This window comes from Protobothrops mucrosquamatus, unplaced genomic scaffold, assembly GCF_001527695.2.
Source record: "Protobothrops mucrosquamatus isolate PMUCROS unplaced genomic scaffold, P.Mucros_1.0 scaffold_152, whole genome shotgun sequence".
Lineage (NCBI taxonomy): Eukaryota > Metazoa > Chordata > Lepidosauria > Squamata > Viperidae > Protobothrops > Protobothrops mucrosquamatus.
In genome coordinates, this window is record NW_015386228.1 from 266,915 (window position 1) to 286,393 (window position 19,479).

The 19,479-nt window shown below is 38.1% G+C and overlaps 1 protein-coding gene across 1 annotated transcript; it reads right to left on the minus strand.

The window, feature by feature from the left end:
- Positions 1-2,987: 2,987 nt before the first annotated feature.
- Positions 2,988-12,790, minus strand: ABHD14B (abhydrolase domain containing 14B). The gene is made up of 4 exons (XM_015820051.1): positions 12,692-12,790; positions 8,972-9,202; positions 5,996-6,237; positions 2,988-4,924 (listed from the first exon to the last, which is right to left on the minus strand). Exons 2-4 carry the CDS (start codon positions 9,177-9,179, stop codon positions 4,742-4,744), a joined length of 633 nt encoding a protein of 210 aa, XP_015675537.1. The 5' UTR covers positions 9,180-9,202; positions 12,692-12,790; the 3' UTR covers positions 2,988-4,741.
- Between the last annotated feature and the right edge of the window lie 6,689 nt (positions 12,791-19,479).

The window sequence follows — 19,479 nt, forward strand, 5'->3', positions numbered from 1 at the left end:
CAGACTGAGCGGCGCCAGCCTTGTGCGCATGCGCAAGGCGGGAAAAGCCCGCCTCATGATTGGTTGAACTTGCCCGGGGATCAGAGGGTATAAATAGAGGCCTGCGTGCCTCTGCTCTGGTTGTTCGTAGAGTGGAGCAAACAATAAAGACTTGTTGGAGATGAATCGTCTCAAGCGCCATTATTCCCAGGACTTAACAGGCGGAGTCTGACTGAGTGTCGTTCAGGTGATGTCAACCTTTCTCAGTGTAATGTGCTCCCAAGGAAAGCAAGGGCCCACCACCATGAAAAAAAAAAGAAGGGATAGCAGGCAGCAAGCTTTTAGTGGGGCAAAGGTTACTGGTGGAAGTAATTATTCTTTGTAGACTTGTTTTTGTTTTTTATATTTATATGGAAATAACCCAATACTTCTTATGGCAACCTCAGCACTATGTTAGGACATGCAGGAAGGAAAGGCAACGAATGAAAGCCTAACTGGATTTTCTATAGCGAGTTTCTTCTTTCAAATGCTGAAGTAAAAACAGCCACATTTTCACCCAGCCAGTAAACCTTACTTTTTAGAAGCTACTAAAATCCAGGTTTACATATTTGCAAATATGAAAAAGGTTAAGGTTTCGTTTATATTCTCATGCTTTTGTTATAAAATAACAATACAGAAATACATAAGAAATATGTAATAGGTAAGAAATGCAGAAATGTCTGTATTACTGCATTAGGATCAAATGCGAGATCAAAGACTGGATGGCAAGACAATAAGTTACACTGAATTACCATGAAATAAAATGATCACATATTGTTTAAACATAAAAGAGCTTGTTCAAAGGCCTGGCACTAGGAGTACAGAGAAGTAAAACACGTTTCTCCAGTTATAAAAACTAGCTTGTCACAGATATATTTCATTTGCTACAGATGAGTAGTAATTTGCAGGGCTATTTTCTAGTCATGCTAATTTTCTAAATAATTCTTAGTGATGCTTGCTGAGATTCTGGAAGCTGTAACTTTAATAGACACCTAGAAGGGGGTTTGAAATTGTCTGACTTAAGTCTTATGGAATGCTTTGACTGCAGTGAAGGACATTGGCTCTCTAGATATTGCTGAATTACACCTATCAGTATCCCTCACTATTGGTCAGTTTAGTTATGGCAGCTGGCTGGAAAGATAATGTAGTAACATGTGGAGGGCCAGAAATCAGAAGCCCTAGCATCTCTTGGCTTGAAGATGCATTAACAGTGATGCTATCATGGCAGATTATATTTTCAGCCAATATAGCTGTGGTTGGCCTTGTAAGACTTGAATCCTTTTCCATCAGTTACTCGTTTTACACAAACGCCTCTGTATATGAGTCCACTCCACATTCCAGTAGCTTTGATGTGTTTTCATACCACAACATTTCAGCATTAAAGGTCTCAGCTTCTTAGAAATGCCAGTGCACTTTGAGGTGCAGTCAATCCCAGGGCTTTAGATCCTAGATTTCAAGGGATGTCTCTGGCTGCGGACTAAAGACCCGTCAGGCCTGGCCCACCCTCTGCCAACAAATCCTCTGCCTGACAGGATAAAGTTGGATGCTTGACAGCCATCCAGCCCTTCAGCTACTCAGAGCTCAGTGTGACAATTACAGCCTTCTTCTCTAGTTCTTACCGCTGGCTCCATCTGTCCACAGTCCATCTGGGGAAAACAATCACAAAGGAACTAGGCCAGGTGGCTCTGGAATAGCCATCTTTAACCTGTTTCCCATCTGTTCACCTTGGTTGCTAATGTAATAATCCCCTAGGAGTTTAAAGGAATCTACTTGTGGTTTTATACTAGGGCTGAGCTGGCATTTTCTTTCATACTGTACTAAGCTGGACTGTATATGCAGTGAGGGAAAGGACAGTGGAGGGATGTTTGCCTCAACTTAGGCAGGGGCACATGGCCTACCTCGCTGATGCACAGTCTGAAGGTAGGATTTTGTTTAGAAAACCTTGCAGGTGATTCCTGAAGTCTGTCCCCAAATTGTCACTAGGTTGTGATTTGAATATGACAGAAGATAAATGTTATTAGGTAAGTTAACAGATTTGATTTTAAACAAATTTAAAAGGAATGCAAGTTTTTTTGTCCCGAAAGCATCTACATTTTGCATACAGTACCCACATAACACAAAGGCAGTTGTGGCTTTTTAATCCCAAATGTTATATATATTTGCTCTACACAGAGATGATCCTAATCCTGGTTAGATAAATAATCTGCTATTGAATAAGACAGATCCATCTGTTCCTGATGGCACTCCAAATGTTCAGCTCCCGTCAGCCCTTCATACCAGTGATTGAGGAATATGAAAGGTATAAACCAATCAGATCAAGAGGGCTAGAGATTCATTCTCTCTTTTACAGTATGATTTCCCATTGTTCTGCTGAAGTTTTAACCAACCTGATAAAAGCCCTGTGACAGAGTAAAACAACAGGGACTTCTCAGTCTTCTAATTATCCTCACTTGCTACATCATAAATTTCCCTTGCAGCAGGGAGTCTGAGTTCTTGTCCCTTTCTGGAATTTTAGATCTATACCATCTGAGGCTAATTTCGGTTTTGAAGACCATTTAGTTAAGATTTGGCCGATGCTCAGCTTCTTGGGCTGAGAGCCCTTTTTGCTTATAAATGGACTATCATGTCTTGAATTCAGTAACATGGTTGCTCATACTTTTCTGATCTTTTAAGAAAGCAATACTACGGTACTTTCAAGAATGTTTGTCCAAATAATGGATTTAACTTTTATTTATGTTGGTATTTGTTAATATCTGTGGAATATATCTTTGATTTATAATCTTATAGGCCATATTTAATTTAATTTTGAAAAAAGCAAAATAGTATGGCTATCAATACTAAACCAGTTTCACACAGATCAAATATTATTACCAGTTTTTCACACATTTGTTGTAAATCTACTCCAAATATAATTCACAGAAGTATGGTGCATTTAGATTTTTTTTTTTAAAAAAAAGAATCACTATAAAAACAGATATAAATCAAGTTTATTGGGTTTACAGATGAATAAATTTTGATAATCAAAACTGATACAGCAGGAGTTTACCTGAAACCTAGACAGCACCTGTACAACTATTGTTATTAATTTTCTTGCTCCAACCTTATTCTCAGTAGTCTGCATTCCCTTTTATTATATCTCTAGAGCAAGGGTGTCAAACTGCCGGCCCGCGGGTCGGACGCATCATCGGGAAACCACGCCCACCCCATTGCCGGCAATGGCAAAAAAGCTCCGATACGTTGCGTGACGTGATGTGACGTGACGTGAGTTTGACATGTCTGCTCTAGAGCAAAGGAACAAGTATAAAAGTGCAACATGATGCTCACACTCTAGTTCAAAAAGTGTAATCAGTTTCTCCTTAAATTGACTATACAGGTGCTATCCAGAGTATCCTGCTAGTTCTGCAGCCATGGTCAAGCATAGCTCTGATTAAATGGCCCCTTTTTAAAAAACTTTAAAAATATCTGCCCAAGACAATGAACACACTAACTGTGGAAGACAAGAGTTTATCACTATGAATACTTGTACATTCTTGAAGAAATCAGGCTTCCGAGAGAGGGGGTGTCATGTAACATAGTATATACCTTATCAATTTTCTTTCAAAAACAGGAGAAAGTAAAGAGTTTATCCCCCAATATAGCATTCATTAAAGTTAGAGGATGGTGCCAACATACATTCTGCCCCAATACAACTACTCTTCACAAACTACCTAGTGCCATTGTGGGCACTTGTAACAGAATACTGTATGCAGTTCTTCCATCCCAAAGAAGCAAATCCAGATGCCAAAACATATGTAGGTCAAATAGCATAAATTGCAGTGTAGCTTTCTTCAAACCTGCTACTCTATGTCCAGATGTAATGGACACCAACTCACATACATCCTGTCTAGCACAATTCACAAGCAAGGTTTCCAAGCCTGCTGAGAATTATGGAAGTTAAAACCCAACATATATGTAGCCTATCAAATTGGAGAAGGCCACGTTCAGTCATCAAAACAAAAAGTGTCCTACTAACAAAGATAACAAGGACAAAGACATAATAGTGGTCAATGAAAGTTAGCTTATAGAAGAATCCATAGGTTAGAAAAATAATTTTTGACACTTTGGTTTTCATATAGTAAATCAGCCATAGTAACTTTGTCTGCTGGTAACAAACCAGGATTTTAATTTTAACCACCATTCCAGTGTCATACATGATGATATGTTATAATGAATAAATTCTGTTGTGTGCTAAGTCAAAACAATTAAATCATCATATGTTTATAAGATGCTTAAACCCAGCCATTGTCTTACCTTTATTACATCTATCTCAGCCAGCACTCAATCAGCTTTGAGAAAAAGATTGTTCATGATTAAAATCTTGGCAGAAAAGCTCACGATACTGAGGACCAACTCCTAATATACCCATGCACAAATCTTAATACATTTCAATGAATGATTGTTTTATGTAAATTTGACTTCAAATATCTCATGACCCAAGCAAGAAAAATTGTACCTGGTCATTTTAATTATGCAATTAATGAATCATGAATCAGTGAATGCATTCTGGATGTAACAGTTTTAGGTATATCATGGTTACGACAGTCCATAAACAACCTGGGACCCACTCAGGTTACTGACAGAACTGCAGGAAGAAATCCCAGCTCCGTACAAGTGTACCCTATAAAAACTGGTGAGGTCATCATTGATTATGGGTTGGCTAGGCCAGTGCTGGCTGATTAGCTGTTTACTCTATATTTTTCAGGAAATCCAGCAACCTCTGGTGCCACTCATCTGCCTTGTCAAGATAACAGGCATGGCCTGCCCCTTTCATCAACATTATCTTGTGATTAGGTAAATTCTTCAAGTTGTTCAGGCTCACTTCACCCAGTTGGACATCTTGATCCCCATAGACAATCAGAGTTGGTGTCTGTTTGCAGGAGAGAGAAAAAAATCAAGCAGGTTTCAATGAACATTTTTGCCTATCTTAGATTCTAATAATGAAAAATTAGTTCAGATGAAAAATAGAGACAGAGGTGCTCTCTTCCAGGAAAAAATACTTCCCGTATTGCTGTTCAATTTATGTGGCTACATTAACCATGTAGCTAATTTGTACTTGCTCTCTGTGTTTTATAATGGCATGCTCTTAGCCCAGTTTTCAGGCTATAAATATATCCAATCAGTATTAGCAAGAGGATGATCCTTTCCTGGTGGTGATAGAAATGCAAATCTTCAGCAAAAACAAACCTCTTCTACATTTGCAAAAGAGTAACTGCAGCAGATATTTTCAGCAGGACTACAGGGAATTCCCATTATTATCAAAACCAAGGCTGTACACCATCACCCTAGCTAAAAAAAAAATGTGCAGATCGTATTTGCAAAGGCAAAGGTACATGCTGGAGACTTAATACTAGAAAAGGCTAAAATCCAAAAAAGGGAGCAATCTGGATAGGGGTCAAATTAAATGCTCTACGCTCATAAGAGGCATTATAAAGCAGTATTTTAGAGGTCAGGGAATGTTCAGAGAAATTTATTGCAGTGATTGCTGTAATTCTACATTCCAAACTAAAAATTCATTTTAAGGGAACCAGATTCTTACTACTGACGCAAACGTAGAACTTACTCAGCTAATGTAATAAAACATGTATAAAATAAAAGTGAACCCAGAGAAAATCCCCTGAACCCATCTGAGTATTCTTTTAGAATGGTATTGCCCATTTTCTTCACAGAAAAGCTATAAATATTCCCCAGACCGAATACAGGTCTGTTTTTCCTTATTAGTACTGTATTTGAAGGTAAGGCAGTGTGCATTGCCCCCTAATGGACAACTGATGAACTCCTGCGAGGTTTACAATAAATCTGTAGAGACACTTCCATCCAAATGTTCCTCACATAGTTGTGAAATGCCAGTTGCATAACTGAGATAACTCAGCCCTTCTAATTATGTCGTGTATGAAAGAAGACCTGCTTCAGAATTCCATTCTTCTTTAGATTAACATACCTTGATACTGGCATATTGGGTGGGTGGGAACTTCTCAGTGCAGATGGGAGCCACTGGGATGTAGGCCTTCAGAAGGTGATTGTGCTGAAAAAGGAATGGGAGTGAATACATGCCGCTGAGAGATGGACTGATCACCACTGCTTGGTCGAATTTCAGGGTCTCCAAGACATCCTTCAGGAAACTGCCTGGGGCCGGCTCTCCGACAGGAGCTGGAGCAATAGCATCTTTGGAGTGGCCAAATCCTAGATCAAAAGAAACAAGACATCCTGCATCACACATATTATATATGTGTTGTCAACTCTACAAATGAGCATGGCTGCAGCCATTTTTTCCTACTCATTTTCGGTTGTTCTGCTTTATTCGTCTCTGTCGGAACCGTGACCTGTGTAGTGCTCTCAAGCATCCTCAGATGGGTGGTAACTACAACTCCTAGCATTCCCAGCTCAGAGAGACAATTGCCTTTTTGGCTAGGAATTCTGGAAGGGGTTGTTTGAGAAATGAGCCATATAGACCGTGTTTCCCTGAAAATAAGACCTGGTCTTTTTCCTTTTTTTGCCTCCAAAAGAGGCACCAGGTCTTAATTTCGGGGGGGGGGTGTCTTTTCCACTTACCTCCGGCACCGACAGCTGGCTCACTTTTGCGGCTGAAGGAGCAGCTTCATTTTGCAGCTGAGAATGGAGCTCCAGCCTGCATTTTGCAGTCAGGCCTTTCTGGAAGGCCTCTGCAGTTGATAACTATATAATAGATTGAATCCATAGCTCTATTCTTGGCTGCAGGGGCCTTCCTGAAATGCCTGGGGACATTGCAGAAGAAGTGGGCTGGCTAGGAGAGACCTGGCTGCAAGCTAAGTGGGTGTGGGGTGCGTGGGGCAACTTCACCCTCCCACCCCCATCCTAGTTTGATTTTTAGGTTTGTGCCTTGCCTCAAAATTAGGGCTTTTTTGGGGGGGTAAAGCTTATACTAGGCCCACCCCCAAAAACCTTGTGCAGCAACCACCTGAAGTTACGACACCACTAAAAAAATAACTTTGCAACCAATCCTTGCATTTACAATTGTTTCAGTATCCTGCAGTTATATGATCACCATTCATACTTGCACCAAGTAATTTATAGAAAATGCAGAAATGAAATTTTAAGTGGCTTTTTTTTTTTTTGCTTAGTGATTCCATCACTTTGAATAACAACCAAAGGGGAAATAAGGTGGTACACCCATCACTATCACTTGATTTGGGGCTTAAGCGACTATGTTGCATAGCAACCAAGTTGCTGGTCCCAATTACTGTTATTACTGCTTATATAAATCTACACTCCCACATATTTATGCAGTCTTTAAATATTTATTATAAGGTAACCAATATACTGTAGCATAAGTGGAAGGTAGTTCCTGATTTCAGAATTTAAAAAAATGTTAAGAAAAAAACCATAAGAGGACACCCAAAATTAGTACACCAAGAAATGAGGATGCTTATTGTGTGCATAAGCTACTGAGTGCAGATGAAAAAAGGGAATGGATTGGAGTATCCAGGAAGCAATCACAACAGCAAATTGCATCTCTGGACAAAAGAACTATTAACATGCATTTTACTGCAAATATCCCTTGCATATAAAAAAAGCATTGGGCAAAAAATCTATGTCTTTCCTTGAACCCAGAAAAAACATGTAACATGGTTGATACATCTCTTTCATAAGGAGCTGCTTTTATATGCTTTCTTACATACTACATTTTCTTTGTCCATTTTATAATATAAGACGCTCCACCATGAAGATGTAAGTCACAGGTCGGCAACCTGCGGCTCGGGAGCCGCATGTGGCTCTTTGAGCCTTCCCCTGTGGCTCCCAGCCTCCTCTGCCATTTGCAGAGAGAGACAGAGAGAGGCACTTCCCTTCTCTCTCTCTCTCTCTCTCTCTCTCTGTGTGTGTGTCTCTGTCTCTGTAAAAAAGAGAGTGGACTCACAGTGTTCTCCAACCAGCTGAAAAGCTTATTGGGTGGAGCTCCTCCCTTTGCTGCGTCTCTGCAGGAAACAGGAAGCAGGAAGGGCAGGAGAGAGCTAGCTAGCCCAGCTATGCTGACTCAGGAATTCTGGGAGTTGAAGTCCATGAGTCATAAAAGAGCCGAGGTTGCCTACCCCTGAACTTGTTGGAGAACAGCTTGAAGCCAGCTTGCCAGGTGAGCAGAAGATCGGAGAGAGGGAGGGGGGAGAGGGAGAGGGAGAGAAAGAGAGAGGGAGGGAGAGGGAGAGGAGAGAGATAGAGAGACCCTTTTGACATCTAAAATGAAGATAACACTGCATATATCTTTTACCTTTTTTACCTTTTTACCTTTATGTGTGTGTGTATATATATATATATATATACACACACACACACACACACACATATACATATAATAAAGGTAACAAAGGATACTGTATATGCAGTGTTAGCTTCATTTTAGATATCAAAAGGGTTTTGCGGCTCCCAGTGTTTTGTTTTCGGTGGGAAACGGGTCCAAGTGGCTCTTTGAGTGTTTTGGGTTGCCTACCCCTGATGTAAGTGAACTTACGAACTTGAATACCATAACTATGAGACCAAAAAAAATCACAAGCCTCACTAAACCTTAACTTCCCTATTGCATTTCTGGAAGCTCAAGCATGATACAGATTTTTAACTTTACCTAAAACAATCCATTTGTTGACATGATGTTTGAACTGACCTAAATTATATTTTAAAGTCAGCATGTTTATTTATTTATTAAATAAGCATAATAAGCAGAATTTATCATGTTAACATAATAATTAATCTGAGAGAGAATAATTCTTTTACTTTGATATTGTATCACACAAAGCCTCATTTTTAACCACAATTTATTGGAATCAAATTTTATATATTTTGCCTTATTTTTGCTTCTGGTGAGGTGACAGTCTTCTTAAATATTAAATTGTACACACCTGTCTTTCTTTTGCACAAATCTCCACTCCCCACTGAGAGTTAAGCCTACCTGGCAGGTCAATAGCTACGGCATGGTATCCAGCTTCTGCCAACTTAGACAAAGTCTGCAGGTTGAGCCACGTCTCTGATGAAAAACGAATGCCATGGAGCAGCAGGATGGAAAGGCGAGGAGCCTGTTGAGTAGGCTTAGCCTGGCGGGAGAACAGAGTCTGCCCACCCACTACGATGGTCTCCTCTGTCATTTGTATGGCAGCCATCACTTTGGGATTTCCTGGGAAGCCTGAAGACATGAGTACCAAATAAGGAGAAAAAGTAGCAAAAATTTAAAAGCAAGGAGAAAAAAGTCTGTACAGCTGGAATGGTACTAGATTGTGCATTCTGGATCGAAGTTCTTGGGAAATTTTTGCTTTCATCTTAGTACCAAGGAGTGGACAGTCAGAAATGAAATACACTGAATCAGATAATAATAATAATAATAATAATAATAATAATAATAATAATAATAATAATAATAATAATAATAACAACAACAACAACAACAACAACAACAACAACAACAGTAGTAGTAGTAGTAGTAGTAGTAGTAGTAGTAGTAGTAGTAGTAGTAATATAAAGTTGGAAGGGACTTTGGAGGTCATCTACTCCAACCCCCTGCTTAGGCAGGAAACCCTATACCATTTCAGACAAATGGCTGTCCAGTCTCTTCTTAAAAACTTCCAGTGTTGGAGCATTCACTGCTTCTGGAGGCAGGTTGTTCCACTGGTTAATTGTTCTAACTGTCAGGAAGTTTCTCGTTAGTTATAGGTTGCTTCTCTCCTTGATTAGTTTCCATCCGTTGCTTCTTGTCCTGCCTTCAGGCACTTTGGAGAATAGCTTGACTCCCTCTTCTTTGTGGCAGCCCGTGAGATATTGGAACACTACTATCATGTCACCCCTCATCCTTCTCTTCATTAAACTAGACATACCCAATTCCAGCAACCATTCCTTATATATTTTAGCCTCCAGTCCCCTAATCATCTTTGTGGCTCTTCTCTGTACTCTTTCTAGAGTCTCAACATCACGGAATGTCCTGCTTTGGTTAACAGAGCTTTAACAAACATGAACTTAATTTATGGTGATCTTAAAATGAGATCAATATAACAAAAACATTGTTTTATGTACATTGAAAGCCTCAACAATATTTCATAAAGGATGGCTACAATTATCTTACCTGAGGACATGCAACTCAGGAATGAAACCATTAACCTATAACATTTGGTCTTGTCACATTTGGGCTAAAATCATCAACAGGGCAATTAATTTATGCTGAATTTCAACTCCTGGACCAGTCAGATACTGTATTATGGGAGTTAGTTTAATATACTCAGAAAGGAAAACTGCTCAGGTAGACGAGACCAGTATTTCTCAAAACCTTGGCAGCTTGAAGATGTGTGGACCCCAACTCCCGGAATTAAAGACCACACATCTTCAAGTTGCCAAGGTTGAGAAACACTGGACTAGACTAGTACACGGATCTGCAGAAATTAAAATTCTGTAGGACCATTTAAATTCAGTACTGAGCAGATACTTAACCGAGATTCCTTTACTTTTGTACATCGACATTAAAAGACATCAGTGGCATAGACAATGGCAAGGATTTGAGGGACTGATAATCTAAAAAAGGGGCTCAGATTGCCTGAATTCATTGTTTCCAGTATATTTATTTATTTATTTCATTAATCCATGATCCATCTCAATTGCCTCAGCAACTCTACGGGCGTACAAAAATATAATAAATGCAGTTTAAAACAGAAGAATAGAAACCATGAAAAAGAGGTAATTCTTTCTCAGCCCAAACCACCATACAAGACTGTTGCTGTGGGGAAAATAGGAATATTATGAATGCCATTTTGAGTTGCATTAATATAGGGTATTAACCTAATAAATGCATATAATATATAAAGAAAGGCACATACACTGTAATACTAATTGTTACTGTCAGCGCAGGCTGTAACTGCTTTTGTCTGAGGAAAGCAGCATCGTGGCCTAAACTTGTGCATGGGCTGCTGTGATGCATGTAGGAAAAAAGGTATGACTTTCATCATGACACTGACACTCCTTTCATCAGTCTGACCTCCCCCCCACCCTGTCCCTGCCTTGCTGGACACTGTTGTTAGTACAATTGGTCATCAGAGGATCAAGTCATGGAACCCCACTGATTCCATATTTTGCACTGGAAACCTGACAGCTGGTCTCGAATTATTTTCCAAAATTGTGTAATCTGCCATTTTTTTTAGGAATTGGGCATAGGGAATAGCTGACGGAATTAAATTCAAAGATTAGAAAAGTACCACTACTTGGATATTGGAATTGTTGGGAGTCGGGCATTCTTTTAAGTCTATGCAAATCAAAGACTGGAGTCAAAAAAAACCTGTACAACTGATTTCTTGAAAGGCTAATTTTTCTATTAATGAAAAAAGATTCAATATGATTCCCTTTGCCATTGATTTTATAAAATTTTGCAAGAATAGTTCATTTTTGTTATTAACTGTATACATGACATACTTAAATGATTTGGCATGTTCATTCTTAGAAACCCTCCCCCCAATCTTGCTTATCTGATACTTATATTTTTATTCTTCTTTTATCTCTTTTGATATTATAACTAGTAATTAAATTGTTAGTTATATTTATGTTTCTGATTTTCAAAAAAAATTGGTATATAGTTTTCTCTGTAATTCTATTTTTAAAATTGCTATAAAATAGAGCTGGGTCTGCTCTAGATGCTTAATTAATACAATGTATGTCATGTGAACTACTGACCTACTTAATACAGGAGGAGGATTTAATTCAAATCTGTTACTGACATGTTCTTACCTGCTGAGCTGGTATGTAATTCTGAAAATATAGTCAAGTATGAAGCAGTGCTCAGATTTGAGCCACTTGGTCTGAGAATGAAACAAGATGGATGCCAGCGCAACCAACAACAAGGCACTCGGACACAAAACTGATGTCCCAAACTGGCAACCATAAAACATGCCCTTATAACTGTCTGGCTGCAAGACACAACCACTTTTGCCTGCCTAGCCAGTGAAGAATAGGCAAGTAGTATGATAAAGCTTTGCCAATACTTTTGTTCTTGTAGAACTCCTTAAATTCCCCAAAAATCCTCCCAAACAGACAGAACTGCAAGAAATGTCCATTTTCCAGCTGGGCAAATAAATCTTCATACAAGCAATCTCAGGACAGCCCCCCCCCTTTATGTTTAGCTTCCTTTAGCTCTTCTGATCATCCATGTTCTCTTCAACATACAGTATTTCCCCTCTTTATCTGTAAACTCTTCAGAGTCATTGAGGAATTGAGCTATCTCAAAACTGGGTTAAACAAGTAATACATTAAATAATCAGAAATAAAGATGTTTGCCTGAAACTTGCAGTTAGTGGGACAGGATTCCCAGAGACATTTTGGGTTTTGTTGCAAGTGGCAAGGATCTTTTTTATGCCTTTTAAGAAAGTAATATGGAAAGATTCAAGAACCAAATCACTCTTCATCAGACAATAACTTTTTAAATTTGTTATACCTGCCTGGATTCTTTCCTGAGGTTTCCCTATGTAAACTGCAGTGTATTAGGGAGTCCAAAATAATGCAAACTAGACAAATAAAATGAAGATAATTTTTCTCAATGCAACCTGCTTCATAATACACACAATGATCCATTCTCAAGAGTGAATCGGCTGCTTTGAAAGCAGCAGAGAGGGGGAAAAACAAATGAGATCTCTGTAAAACTTACCAAGTTATTGCCTTAATATTAATCAAAATGGTGATGTTTCGAGAACAGGCTAACTTGCAAGAGACATATAAACCGATCACTGAAAGATTTATCTCTCTCCAGAACTTCCGGGTCCAAAGGTATTGGAGGAAGTTTGACGAAAGAGGGGAAAAGAATAATAATACTGTGAAAGTTGCAACATTTTCTAGGCAAAAGTTCTAACAAACATTAGGGACACCTAGTGGTCATGAACAGAACACTTTTATTTCTACAATTATTCCGTTAATTTTTGACCTCTGATAAGTGCGTGGACAAGTCCCTGCAGTTTTCTTGGCAAGACTTTTGGGAAGTAGTTTGCCATTGCCTCATTCTTAGGACTGAGAGTGTGTGACTTGCTCAAGTCACTCAGCTGGCTTTATGACTAAGGCAGGGTTAAGTCATTTTTTAAAAAGCTCAAATCTAAATTAATACCGGTATTACAATTTTTAAAAATTGTAAAGTAACATTAAACAACCCATGCCATGTTGGATCATCATTTCAGAGATATTTCCTTACATCAACAGAGACAGAATGACCACAGCTGGGAAAAAAAAAAAAGCAATGGGAGCAGGAGCGACTTCCAAATTCCTTATGGAAAGATGGCAGGGACCATCAGAAATCCTTCCTTCCTTCCTTTCCTTCCTTCCTTCCTTCCGCCACCTTTCCTTCCAGAATTCCTTTCTCCCTCCCTTCCTCCCTCCTTCCCTGTCATTCTTTTTTCTACAATAATGTTATTAAGACTTACAAAGATAAAGAATGAATACAAACTGATAAAAATATAAAGAGAAAAGTGAAAGGAGGTAGAAAACAGAAGAAAGAAAAAGGAGATACATAAAAGTGATTCCTCCTCCCCCCCAAAGAAGACTAAACAATTTGGATAACTTAACAGCTTCTCTAATATTTCAGTTAAAAAAACCCCTCTTTATCCCATATCTTATCCCTTATCAATAGTCGTTACAAAAACACATTTAATCCTAATAGACAAAAGCCTATTAAGACCAGAAATATTAACATATATATTTTAATCTTAATCCAAAAATTCAATTTTATAATCAAAACCTAGCACTTTCTCTAAGAAATAAAAAAGAAATCTCTCCCCACTTATAAATAAATCTGTAAAGCCTTATCATTTAATCTTAGTCAAAAAGAAATTCCATTAACAGCTACCAGAGTCCAAAAAAGTGTATATTTTAACCCTGATCAAGCAGATTCATTTTATAAATATTCTTGTCATTTTAAAAAGCTTAATCTTTAGTCCCATTAAATAGTGACTCACAGATTAATTCGTTATCATTTTCTCTTTATCTCCTTCCAAGATCAGCTTGAGCAACTCATCTTTGCCATTTGTTTCAGAGTGAGTTTCCTTGATTCCACATTCCTTTTATATATCCAAAATAAGAAAGCTTTCTAAATCATTATTCCAATTTATTATTAGTATGTCCTTTTTAACTATTAAGACATCAACTGATTTCATTTGTAAATTCATTTTGGCATTATTTTCCATATCACTCATACTCTGGCATTTTAAAATCTATTTTCAGATCCACAACATCTTTTTTTCCATATCACTTTTATAATTCAACATTTTTAAAACTCCTAATCTGCATTCAGATCAATCTCCATCTCTATTTTAGCAAATAAAATCTGGTGTTCTTCCTCTGCCATATGTATCAAACAAACTTTTAATAATGTCTGAGTAAGTTGTTTCCAAACAGATGTAATTCAAAGAATTTTATATAATAATTTATAATAAATAAATAGAAACTTTTTTGCTTGATATCTTGGAGAACAACTAACAATTGACATATAAAGTTTTGAGCTTGATGGACAAGTAGGGAGGATTCACATATTGGATTAAGTGATGTTATGGCTTATTTGGCTAAGTGTGATGTATGAACCTAGCATAAATTATTCAAGCAATGAAAATTAAACCAACCAAACTTAATACAATGCATGATCGTAAAATTACTTTTTACCTGCAGATTAATATTTAGTTTTGATATGTTGAGGGAGCTGCTATTTGAAATCCAGAGACATTAAATGGGATGAATAAGCCAAATCTAGATGGAAAGCTTGAAACATTAATTTTTGGATGATCCAGAAACCAACTAATTTGAAAGAATACTTCAACTTCTTTGACTCAATTATAGCTAACGACTATAAAATAAGTTTATCTGACCTTTTGATCATTCAGACAACAAGGATGAATCTGTGTTACTAATGCTTGCATCTTTTGAATTGGTTTTATTAGGAAATAGGAAATCTTCATTTTACTGTAAATAAAGTAATACAAGTATTAAATCTTGTAGCTTAAGGTTAGAAACAAAAAGTAATACAGTAATAAAATTATCCATTTGGTTCAGAAGCGTAGCTGACAAAGCAGATGGCCTGTCTTAGTTCATAGAGGAAGAGGAAGAAGGAAATCCCTAAATTCTCTGCCAGTTTTAATGCACCTTTATGCCATCTTCAGAACTTTTATGTATCCTAATTGAGTACCACCATAGCTCAAGAAATGCTTAAAATTTCACAAAGCCAAATGTGAAATTTTGATCCCCTTTTTTATAAGTATACAAATTACTATTGTTTGTGACTGTGAGCATCTGCATAGATTTCTAAAAAAAACCTAATTTGTATGAGAAGAGTAAACCTTAACATAAAGATATTCCATAATGTGTATCAGTATGTTACCACTGCTAGCTTACATATAATGTATTAAGTCTTTTTTGTTTTTCATAAAGCTGTTTCATGAGCTACTTGTTGAAATGGGCATCTATAGAAATCAAATAGAATAAGTACAATTTTTATGTGCAGAGTGAAATTTTTATTTATTGTGCTTATATATTGCTCTAATGAAGAAATTATTCCCATTAAAAGAATTATTGCTATTGAATTGATGCATGTTTTGTAGATGCACAAATACCTATCGCACTATTCCCTTTGGGTTAAGCAACTTTATGAATATCCTTACATATGGGTGAAACAGGAAATAGGGGCTGGAGGCTAAAACATAGGATGGACAGTTGCAGGAGCTGGATATGCCTAGCCTAACCTCTGGGTGTTTGGATTTGGAGTGGAAATCTCCATGCCTTCATACAGGCAACCTTCATGTTCTGCTTTGGCAGGCTCATTATACTGGCAGGATAGCTGATGAATGGCAGGTCATATGTGTTCATGGCAAGGATCTTCACTGGCTCTCTCCTCAGGACTTGTCTTATCCTTTGATGGTACTACTAGTAGTTGTTGTCTTCCTTGCTTCCTCATCCTGGTTCCCATGTGGTTGTAGGATACCAAAGTACTTATAGCTGGTCTATATATCTGTTATGTGGCTCACTAGTAGTTTCACCCTATTGATCTTAACTACTTGCCCTTACTTACACTCCAGTCTGAATGATATCCCAGTGTCCTCATTGTAGATCCCTGTCAGATGGATCAACGATTCGATCACTCTTTGCATACAGCTTAATGTCATTCATGTAGAAGAGGTGACTAATGGTAGTTCCACTCTTGAACTTGTATCCGTATCCAGTCCTTGTCATTACCTGACTGAGGGGGTTCAAGCCTATATAGAACAGCAGCAGAGGCAGTGCATCATCTTAATATATGCCATACTTAATGACCATACTTTGAACTGACTTCCAGTGTTGTCTTCCACAGTCCCTTTGAGTTCTTGAGGGTCAAATAAGAGAATAACAGAATTGGAAGGGACCTTGGGGGTCTTCTAGTCCAACCCCCTGCTCAAGCAGGAGACCTATATCAATCCAGGCAAGTGGTTGTCCAATCTCTTCTTAAAAACATACAGTGATGGAGCATTCACAACTTCTGAAGGCAAGCCATTCCACTGATTAATAGTTTTAACTGTCAGGAAATTTCTTCTTAGTTCTAGCTTGGTTCTCTCCTTGATTAGTTTCCATCCATTTTTTCTTGTTCTGCCTTCAGGTACTTTGGAGAATGAGTTGACTCCCTTAAATATTGAAACACTGCTCTCGTGTCATTCCCTTGTCCTTCTTTTCATTAAACTACACATAACCAATTCCTGCAACTGTTCTTCACATGTTTTAGCCTCCAGTCCCCTAATCAACTTTGTTGCTTCTCTCTGCACTCTTTCTGGAGTCTCAACGTCTTTTTTATATACTATGGTGACCAAAACTGGGTGCAATATTCCAAGTGTGGTCTTACCAAGACATTATAAAGCAGTACTAACACTTCTCGTGATCCTGATTCAATCCCTCTGTTAATGCAGCTTAGGACTATGTTGGCTTTTCTGGCTGCTGAAGCATACTGCCGGCATGTAGGTGCTTAGTGACCTGTTGACTTTGTATAGTACCAAGCACTCACAGATCCATGTCTGTGGCATCAAGACGTAAGATTACCTGTAGTCAGTCCAGGCTGTGCTGAAGGTCCACTTGTCTTAAAAATGTTGAGGTTGAGAAACACTGCACTAGATAATCTCTTTATCTGACCCAACTCAGTTCTTGTGGCTTAATTTATAAATATATACAAACAGATATCCAAACTTAGTGCCATTTTGAGCTCATTCTGTGTTTTTTTTTAAAGATAAGTTTGAAGAACAGCTTGTTTTGCTAGTCCTTCCTTCTTGTGCGGTGCAAAGCACAAATTGCAATAAAGTGCAAATGTCTGGGTTTTTGAAAGAAATACATGATTTTTTTTAAGTGAAAGAGAAAAAAGTCCATCTTGTGTTTCTTGTTAAAGGAAGAAGAAAAAAGAAGCACTTGATTGGGCTATTTGTACTGAATAAAATTTTCAGTCATTCATATACTGACATTCAGGGCAGGTTTCATTAAAAATAGATCAATATTACTGATAATCTATTTATCTTTACTATTAGCTAGTCTATGCCATTTTCTCCCAACAAGCATAGAAGCAACATTTTCAGTAACCAAGTAGGTGGCAAAACTCAGCTCAAAACTCGGATCTGATGACTAAGACAATTCCAGGGGGGAAAAGAGCTATACTAATAGCAGCTTCTTTTTTTCCATTGCAATACCTCATTAAAATTGTTCAAGGTGTTCCTTGGGGAATACTATTCCTTACTATACATCAACATTTGAAAATAACATCAACACCTGCTAAGCATCTGAATAAAATAGAAACAAACATAGTCTCTTCCCATTTCTCTGAGTAACAAAAACATCTAGGGCACAAAACTGGCCTGGATTTGTGCTGGATTAGAAAAGGTTCAAACTGTACTAACAGTATTTTGTGTTTCTGTATCTATTTACAAATAGGCTGAATTTGCTTATTGCACCGAGCCATCATTGTGTCTTAAATAAATCACAGTTAGATTCATATTCCCATACCTTAATCTACCTTCACTAAGCTAAAACCAAATAAACCCACTGTAGTGCAGCCCAGTACTAAACAATACCCAGTTTTGTGGACATCTTTGCTATTTCTAGTGATCATGTTTATTTTGCAGCTGCAATCTGATTGCTATAAATAAACCTTATTACATATGCTTTAGCCTGATGTGAAAAAGGAGCCATATATAGAGTGGAAGTGGAGATAGCTTAAATACATCCTAAGCAGCCAATATTCACCATCTGCACATTCATTTTCCCAAAACAATGTTTTCCCTGGTGTGAACAGTTTGTTCGTGCAACATGCTGACTCTGATTTGCTTTTGGCTTTGTTGCATGAAACCTGCCACTATTGTTTACAAACCATGATTTAAGTCATCACATTATGTGTGTGTGAAAAGTACACTATGCTTTTTGAATAAATCATGGATTAGCATAATGTACTGATTAGGTTTCTATCAGATGGTAGTGCGCTCTTCTGTGGCCTGGCAGTCCACACAGGTGTGTTTGGATTTCTATTTTGATAACCCCCTTACCCAGCCCACACCGGAAAGAGCATGATAGTAGGGGATGATGGTCCCTGAAGTTCAAAACTTGGAAAACACCAGAAAAGGCCAGGTTCCTTCATAAAATGTCAGAAATAGAGAACGAGCCATGTATGAAAAAAGATTATTCCTTCCCGTTTGGGTCCCCTTATCTTAGGAATTGATTGGCTCCCTGAGAGAGAAGAGGTCTTTAAACCAGGAATCTTGATTACAAGTTGGCAAGAGACGCAACTAATCAACTTTTTGCTCCCATTTAATGGTCCTCCAGGACCCGTCAGCTCCAAGTCAAGTTTACCTCCTAAGGATCACATCTCTTAGAAGTAAGTCTTCATCCTGGTTCATCCAAGCGGGGAATAAATAAGCAAACATGGCGACTGCTTTGGGAAGGTTACAGTTTATTGCAGAAGAAAGATGGTCCTTGCAAGAAGGAGCAGAGGAGAAGAAAGAGACTGAGCACATGGTTAGAAGGTTTTTTATACCCCCTCTAGCCCTGTTTGGAATAGTTTCCTGTTCCTATGGCATGAACTTTGAGGCTATTTCTGAGTGTTTTTCTAGGCCTTGATATCTGTGGTTTAATCCTATTAATCCTTCCCAGGTGATGGGGCTAATGACTCCTAGAGTTTGGGTGGGGCATGCAGATTTTCTCTCTGTCTTCTTGATTGCTCTGTCTTCAACTTTCTGATGGTTTTACATCTGCATTTGTACGGAGCTAGGTCTTGCTTGGGGCACAGAGATTTGGAGCCAAAGTTGGTTTCTGCTTTTTAAAATAACTTTTGAGGAAATATCTATTTCTGCCCTTTTAATATTTCCTTCTCTGGGGCTCTGACTTCCCACACATCCATGCAGGCTTCTTTTTTTGTTTGTTTGTCTTGAATAGGATTGCCAGGTCTGCTTCCAAAAATAGGGT

Coding starts and splice junctions, on each gene's coding strand:
- ABHD14B (XM_015820051.1), bottom strand. CDS start 9,179: ATGGCTGCCATACAAATGACAGAGGAGACCATCGTAGTGGGTGGGCAG. Junction 6,238..8,971: donor CGTAGCTATTGACCTGCCAG/GTAGGCTTAACT, acceptor CTTTTGATCTAG/GATTTGGCCACTCCAAAGAT. Junction 4,925..5,995: donor CCCAATATGCCAGTATCAAG/GTATGTTAATCT, acceptor TCCTGCAAACAG/ACACCAACTCTGATTGTCTA.